Raw genomic sequence first — 8,681 nt, 5'->3', positions numbered from 1 at the left:
AATTACGCAATCAAAGCGACTAAATTACACTCCCTAAAACTTAAAAATCATCTAACTTTTTAAACGATAATAATAAAAATATTCCAGATCGATATTATTGAACGAAAATTAAAGTTAAAACTTTCAATAACATATCTTTAATCCTACAAAGAGAAATGTTATATAAAATTAAAACTATCGCTACATCACGTGATGTTACAAGTACATTTTGATAGAAAAATGATGTTACAACTCTTGCCTTAAACGAGGGGTGGTTCACTTATCTTGGATTAAAATTGGAATTTAATCAAAGGCGAAATGAAAGGGTTATCCATATTTAATCATTAGAGTGATTAGTCCCTCGGTTTTTAAAAGAGTTAACGGGGGGGGGGTAGTAAAGCAGAATGGGGGGAGGGAGGTAGAGAGAGCCGCCGGTCAGGCTGCTCTCAACATCTGCATTGTCCCCAAAATCGTATACAAGAAAAGCTCTAGCCTACAACTAGAAAGATTGGCAAAACTGGGAAATGGGCCAAATTGGGTTGGTCCCGAAAGCTTAGGGTTATTGCAGTTCGCCCGGCTTCAACACACACACACACACACACGTATCCGTTGGCGTAAAGAGTTAAAAGTGCACTGTATAACTTAGGAGGAGTCGCGTGACAAGTCTTCGTTAAGCCTAATGGTCAAGCGCCGGCCCAGAACTCAACTGACCAATCTCTCATTGTTTCGACTCTTTCGCTGACCGGCGGCCTAGCTACTCCTAGACCTGTCTAGTATCGTAACTTAAACGTCGTTGCCGTCCTTCGAGTACTTGCGCGCCTAAAGGAATTTTAAGTACAATTACATCCTCTACAGGTCAGAGGTCAGCATGATGGCGACTTTATCAAAAATGGTAAGTTCATTTATTCTTATTCATTTCTATTCTAAAATTTACCAGAAATTTCGTAACAAACGCGCCACGTGTCGTTGTTGAATTTTAATTACATTCCATGACCCTAAACTGATCACCGTGGGTCAGATTAGGTTAGGTTCGGTTTAATGGGAGTTGCCTTGATTTTTATTGGATAATTATCGAGGGTTATCGATAGCCGATTGGTTGTTGTATCGCGGTGACCTAATTCGAAACATTCATGGGAGTTGGTTTAATTGAATTAGTGGCAATTCTAAACAATAAATCCCGGATTTTATTTTTAATTAACTTGGTATTAAGTAAGCCTTATCTAATGTCAAAATCTGTAAGATGGGGTTTAGAGGTTAATGGTTCAATCGATCCAAGTCTAGGCTGTTTCAACGCGGACCCGGAAATAGATCTACTTAGTTATTGATTCTTTAGGCGAATACACTTTCGAAAGAATATTCATTCAATGATTCGAATTATACTTCAATAATTTCATATTGAAATAGAAGGGACTTTTAATCTATAAATTGATTTAAATAATGGTGTCACGTGTCCCGGCTACTAGCGTGCACTGTCAACGTCTACGGCTCTTTTAAATCAATGCGGAGTTGCTGGCTATGCACGTGGATTATAGATTTTAGAGCTACAGCGCAAATTCATTATGACAAAAATAAAAAGATAATTGCTTAGGGTGTGTTTTTCTAAATAATAATGTTTTAATTCCTAATTTTTCATTTCAGCTTCCGCTTACTAGAATGGAGATGTTTGGCGCGTGCGCAATTCTACCCGGCATTTCCAAAACAACAGCACCTTCACGGAGTATTCGCGCCAAATTCTCGGTTTCGTCTCGCGTCAATTTCCGAGCGATGAGTCCCATAAGTAGCGATCAACTTCCGGAAGCGCCGAGCGAAACCTTTTGGGAGCCGGCCCCGCCTCCCATGCAATTCCAATGCTTCACCCAAGTGGAACTCTTCTTGAGTCGCAGTCAAAGCGCCATGGACGCCGTTTCTCGCAACCACACGCACGATCGCGTCTCATTTTTCTTAGAATTCTACAACCAATACAAAAGTCAACGCGACCCTTTACCCGTCTTTTTCTCGCGTTTCGCCCCCAGAGCGCCCGTTGACGAAAACCGACCCACGTGCATAGGACGCGCCTTAAAAATGAGACGCATACTGACCCAGGAACTGATCGAAATGTACCCCGAACTCGATGAAAAGTTATATTTCGTTTCGGGTTGTTACGATCCCGCTAATCCAGTTAGAAAACTGACCAGAACCGAGCTAGAGAACGAAAAATTTCACTTGGTCCATTTAGGGGAGCATTTGGTACTGGCCTTGAAGTTTACGGTCAATGATAGGTTAGGTTATATCCTCTTCGAACTCTCCTATCTCAATTTTAAACCCCTGGTAATTATGGCCGATAACTTACCACCGAGTATCGGGTTCATTTACGTCTTGGATCAGACGGTGAGACAGTATTACGTCGCCAAGGGTCCCGATTACCTAAGCCTATCTTGGAAGAAAACCAATCCGGATGGGATCCAAAGTTACCGAGAAACGGCGCTTTACGTCGGCGGTCAGTTTAACTGTCCGCAATATCAAGCGAAACTCAGCACCGTTTATAACGTTCAATACAAATACGTCATCGCCAACGGCGAACTTCAAGCTCACGTTAAACGTCTTAAAAACGATAAGGCCTTCACCGTACGAAGAATGAAAGGCAAAGAAACGATTAAAACGGAAGTCCCGCTCAGTTACTTTATCGGTAATCATAAACCGATACCGGAACTAGAAGAGGAACTGCAAATTTTAGCGCCGCTTTTAAGGGAATCGTACGAGTCCCTTTTCTCGTGGATGACCAGAATCGCCCTGGTTCAAAACGATAAAAAGTACTTGAACGAACTGAACGAATTCGTCCAACATTTGCAAGCCGTTCGACGGACGGAACTCAAAGTCACGCCCCCGCAAATAGAATCCTAACGCTAATATACTTTATTCAAATTGATTAACTTCGAGCACGAGACTTCAAAAACACTAGACACAAAAGGGACGGGTATACCGGATTTAAATACAAGAACGGAAGTTAGTAATTTGAAGTATGAATTATTTAAAACTAAATTAATTAGTTGAAGCTTAAAAATTAGTCTGGTAACGAACGCGACAACGTCACTTAAATTCACTCTTCCGCCATTGAGCAATTTTAATATTAAAATGATTTAAATATTTCATATTTCAAATTACCAACTTTTGACAGAAAACTATGAAATTTTCAAAGAAATCGCGTAAATTTAAGATACCTATAAAATATTAATGATATACCTATAATATTTATTTTCAATATTTGCTCAATTTTTGGATAAAATTTATCAGTGAAAAAAAAGAGAGAAAGAAAACCAAAAGAAAAAAAAATCATATTTCGCCGCGATGCCTTGTTATTGAGATATATTGTTAACGAAGTCATGTAGGGGTAACTCACTAATTACCGCGCGATAAGCAATTAAATATTAGATAAGTAAGTAATAATAATACTAAAAGTTACCCCCCATTGGCTAAAAAGAGCTATTTAAAATTTATTTAGGAATAAAATATTTTACTTTTGCTTATAAAATTAATTGTCGTTCAATTATTTAACATAATTATATCATTATCTCCCTGTAAATGACATCATCCGCCAAAATAATTAGGCCTAATGGGGAAAAGTAACATTCCCTGACAAAACAGATGATGTCAGTCATTTTTGAACCCGCTCTCCATCACACCTTAACGACCCGACCTCCTAAAAACCAACGGGTTAACCTTTAACCTTTAAAGGGCGGTTGAAATGAATGAACGTACTAAGTTTGCTTAATCAATTTTATCCCCTTGACTTTTCCATGACAGATTTCAAACATTTTAACCTTTGTTTCCATGAGATTATGGGCAAATTTTCAAAATTCCAGAGCTTATAATGAAATCGTTCAACATCGCCTGACGAATGAATAGTGGCTTCATTTTCACATTTCCTTTAGAACAAGGCGGAAACAGGCATTCACCTACGCCATTTAAGTAACCTCTATACCGTATAGTGGTATCCATTAATAAATAAATCTATCACTCTTTTCAAGAAGAGTATATTAAAAAAAGTGTATACATAGCGTTAATATTAAACTATATTTTATACAAGCGCAGAGTGACAGCGTCATTTAAAAGTGTAATAAGGAGGGAGCTGCCGCGTGCAACCTATCCCGCTGCTGATGTAAACGTTCCAGGAAAATTAAGCGATGTTTTGGGTTTGAACATAATTTTGCCTAGTTTAACCGTTTCCCCCCCCCTGTCCCGAGTCTACTCCGAAACTACACCAGTGCACCTTAAGAGGCGCAGTTCGGCCTTCTTCCGCTTAAGCGACCTTTAGCGAAGGCCGTCATTAATCAAGTCTTTAATTTCTGGAGTGTCGGCTAAATCTGTTACGAGGGTGGAGTGTGGGAGGGGAAAAGGCGCGCTCAAACTCCGAGAGTTTCGGGATATTTTCCCGCCATTTCTGTGCTGCACGCGCTGTACGCGCTACAGAATCCGCGCGAGCTTAAAATGTATATATATGTTTATATACCGGTACATGTAAATTTCGTCCGGAAAACTTTAGTTAGGAAAAGGCGCCGTATGTCATCGAGAGTCGCTGCTGGTTTTGGCGGGAAAATTTTGGGACATGCACCTGAGAGATTTACTTTAGCGCCGTTTTGCTCTACTAGTTTCTCGTTATGTTAGGATTTTACCAAGGGATTATTTACCGTCTTACACGGATATACACTATATTCCTTCCTATTTCGATTAGTTATAAAAGGTCATCGGGTTTAGAATTTGAATACCTATTCATTTTCCCCTTCGATAATAAATTTGACAATTTAAATTTAAAGTTATTACTTATTTCTCGAGACCAGCAGATCTAGTCGGAAGTATTTACAATTTAGTATCCTTGGAAAGGGAAGAAATTGGGCTATAATAGACCAAGATCATCTTATAATCACACACACTCCAAAGTGAAGGAATCAATTTAAGGAACGAATTTTCTTAATGATTACGTTGAAAGAAACTTTGGGCTTCTCCTCTAGCAAAATAACAAAAAGTATTCGTTGTAAACTTTGGAAAAATCTCCGGGGATTCATTTGGGAATGGCGTAAAGTTGCGGCGGCATTTTGTATACGGAATTTTCCTTAAGGAAGCGTTTCCTTTAAGAAGAGGGGAAAAGGAAATCTAAAACCCGCTCTTTTACGCGTAGTACCTTCTTTGCACGAGGATTAAAAAGGCGGGAATGTTTCTACTTTCTCGTAAACAGGCCTCGAGCTCCAAATTCTCGCGCGCGAACGCGAGTTACTAAGAAATTCTTAATTCCAGTTACAGTAGAAGCGCACGCTTTGAAGTTGGACTTGAAATTGTCAAAATTTCAGCCTTTCTATTCCATTCTTGCAATTTAATTCAAGATTGGGTGATGGAGGGAAATCGATTTTTTTAAAGAAAATTAAAAGTGAGGGTTAACTTTGAGTGATGGACTTTGGTTAAAGAGCAAATCCCGTACGCTAGCGGGCCGCGGGCTATTTGAGAGAACGACGAATCTTTTAAGGTGTTAAGTCAAGATTTCTAGCCTGGGAAGCTTTTGTTCCTCGTTGAAAACTCTCGGAGAAAGTGAGCCCCCGTTTCGTGGTGGCTTTTAACACATCCAGAGTTTGCTAAGCTTACGGGGGAGAAAATCCGGGCCAAGTAAATCCCGTCGAGTATTCTGATATTCAATACATTATGCAGTTTTGCCTTCAGGAGTTAAACCGGAAGTCGGAGGGAAGGCCAAGACAAACACGTGCCGGCTTTAAAACGGAAATGACATCTCGCGGGAATTTAAACTATATTCAGCTCTCCTCTATAACTTTTCCCCCCAAATTTCAAACTTACGACATGGAAAATATACCAAAAGGGTTTGCGACAAAAGATGCCTAGGATTTTATTTTTTTCTCCTACGTTTACTTAATTTTTAGGCCTATTTTTCACGCGCCTAGACGAAGATGAATGGATTAAGCAAATTAGGCTTAACTTATTCAAATTTCATTGGACAAACATCCTATTCAAATTCTAATTATCGTCGCGAGATATTAAAAATAAACACGCGCCAAATCGGGTCTCGCGCCATTTTCATTTTCAAATCTAAATTTAGGGTTAACGGTTGGTAATTCAAAATTGTTTCGGCCGAGAAATTCATCTAGTTCAAAATGAGTGGTAAGCGTGTATAGTAATTATTTAAACTGGTTTTTAAACTAATCGTGATTTAATTTAAATAGAATCCGTCTTTGAAGAGCCTCTCTCGGAAAACAAGCTCCAAAAACTATGCGAGGAACAGAAACGAGAGTACTTAGGGCTTCAAGGCGAGATGAACTCCTGTTACATGGACGCTACATTATTCGCCATGTTCGCCATGAACGGCTCCTTCGATTATATCCTAAACTATCCATTGGAACAAGATTCAAACCCCTTAGCCTTTCGCATTCAAGAGTCTCTTAGAGAAATGGTTCACGAACTTAGAAGGTATTCCGTTCTTAATTTTACAAATGCGCAGGCCTGTTATTAAAACTAATTAATCATTCAGCTACGGTTTCGTCAATTGTAAAGCTAAGAGAAAATTTCGCGAATACTTGGCGCTTTTCTTTGAGGATGAACCATTTGAGAATATGGAATGGGAAGGATCAGAAAATGGTTACTAACCGACGAAATCTGTTCAACTTAATTATCTTCAAATTAATTTTAACTTTCGTTGACAGACCCGGCCGAATTCATTCAAGCTCTGTTTGAAAAAGTCTTAAAAATTCCCCCATTTTTACCAAAGTAAGAAATATAAGTTAATTTTAACTGATTTTCATTAATTTTTTTTTACGATTTTATAGAGATGGTATCTACGTCGTCAACCTTTGGCCAGACAGAGGCCCAATTGACCGACGAATTTACGCCACTTATCAGAATGTGGTGGACAGTGACAGGTCCAACTTAATATTGAATGAGGTCAATATAAAGTTACCAATTAGTGCGATTTTCGCAATTAAACTAATTAACATAAATAGATCCCAGAAAACCTAATTCTAAAATTACCCCTAATTGGAGAATCGGCTAGTCGGTTTCGTCATTGGATGAAAAATATGGTTCCCAGTTTAACACTGGATATAACGGATCATGTTAAATACGGTATGGTATTGTCCTAAGTTAATTACTTCCAATGTGTATTACCGTATTGCATAATTTCACGGAATATTATTTATTGAAAATAACTAATATCAATTTAGCTCCGAAGCAATGTTGCATTTGCGGTATTGTTGCCAGTTTGAATTGCGAAAAATGCTTCGCCATATTCGGGGAAAATCGTAGTAGCGAGTATTTTTGCTCGCAATGCCTACCGAAGGTATAATTAACCGCAACATACAAAAGTATCGCGTTTAATATTTAGTTTTAAATGAGTCGGCGTTAATCCTGTTTTAGTGTCACGAAGCCATAGCTCAAAATCGCGGCTTCAATGACGAGAAAACGGACCATTTGCCGAGATTCATAAATTATAACCAGGAAGAAATGTTAACCCGAATTCCGCCCAGAATCGTAATGAGTTTACACGCTGTTATTTGTTTTAAACAAAGTCACTACACGTGTTTCGTCCGAGAAGGAACTCGTAAGGACGACACGTGGTTCTATTTTGACAGTATGGCGCAAAGTGACTCGAATACCGGTGGTAAATGACCTTTAACCCCCTCCCCCTTTAAAAATAACGTAAAACGATACTTACTTTAAAATTTACTTTAGAATGCGTTCCGAAAGTGACAACGGTTCCATTGTTTTCGTATTGGTGTGGCCCAATAGGGATCCACGAATTATTGACGCAGATTTACACCGGCGAATTTAAACATCTTTACGAGAAAATGCAGCAAGTTGAATTGCAAGTATTGCATCATCAGATCGTATGTAATCCCACCATCTTGTTTTATAACAAACCGGAAATGATTTACGTCTAAAAGAAAAAGAAAAGGGAAAAAAAATATTCGATTAAAAATTCTTCAAAATGTAATATTAAAATTAAATATGTTGCTGGGCCTTTTTTCTTCTTCGATATCGTTCTTTTTTTGTGGTTTAGTTAAATTGGATTAAAAAGAAAAAAGATAATGTCATAAATTTAGCGAGAAAGATTGCGAGAGTGTAAGGAGAAGAGAGGCATTTTAAAATTCTCTAGGATGAGATGCTCGTGTATGGAAGAGTAAAGAGATATTCTTGGGAACTTATCCCTTGCAAAACAGCTGTTTAAGACATTTTCCGAACGAGCCTACTCGTTAAGCGCTCCCTCATACCAACCAAGCTTCCCCGTTTAGCACACCCTCATAGATATCGTGGTCAAGGAATTATAAGCCTAATTTTGAAATAATCCACTATAGACAATGTAATGAACGCCAAGGGGTGTTCTCGAGGCTATAGGTTTCCTACGGAGAGAGAGATTAGTATAGTTTCCGATGTCTATGATGGTTCTACTAGATGTATTCCATAGAAGGGGTGGGAGGGAGGGGCTAGGAGAGCATTATCTAGCCGAAATTCATTTGATAATACGTGACGAAACACGCTTCTAGGTTTAAGATCTACAAGAGACAGAGATGGAAGACTCTAATCTCATCCCGCTCTCGCTCTTCTCCTCTCGCTCTTCTCAAACATCCCAAAACTATACATACACTTTAATTATTAAAAGAAGGTCTTCAAAATTTCCAGCGGATACATTTTAGGTTGGAAACTTCAATGTTTAAAGGTGCTGATACAAATAT

General features: G+C 38.6%; 1 protein-coding gene across 1 annotated transcript; it reads left to right on the top strand.

Moving 5' to 3' along the window:
* Positions 1-384: 384 nt before the first annotated feature.
* On the top strand, positions 385-2,859 carry LOC149690897 (uncharacterized). Its single transcript, XM_089870543.1, has 2 exons — positions 385-871; positions 1,618-2,859. The coding sequence occupies exons 1-2, from the start codon at positions 848-850 to the stop codon at positions 2,857-2,859; spliced, it is 1,266 nt and encodes a 421-aa protein (XP_089726669.1). The 5' UTR covers positions 385-847.
* Positions 2,860-8,681: the final 5,822 nt, after the last annotated feature.

This window comes from Phalangium opilio, unplaced genomic scaffold (genome assembly GCF_054372755.1).
Source record: "Phalangium opilio isolate 3A_F unplaced genomic scaffold, DU_Popi_V2 ptg000031l_1, whole genome shotgun sequence".
NCBI lineage: Eukaryota > Metazoa > Arthropoda > Arachnida > Opiliones > Phalangiidae > Phalangium > Phalangium opilio.
The sequence above is the reverse complement of the archived record's forward strand: the minus strand, read 5'-3'. Positions and strand labels throughout refer to the sequence as shown.

What these genes read in the sequence shown, in the direction of transcription:
- LOC149690897 (XM_089870543.1), top strand. Translation starts at nt 848, where the DNA reads ATGATGGCGACTTTATCAAAAATG. An exon ending in TGGCGACTTTATCAAAAATG is followed by an intron (nt 872 to 1,617) that starts GTAAGTTCATTT and finishes TTTTCATTTCAG; the next exon opens with CTTCCGCTTACTAGAATGGA.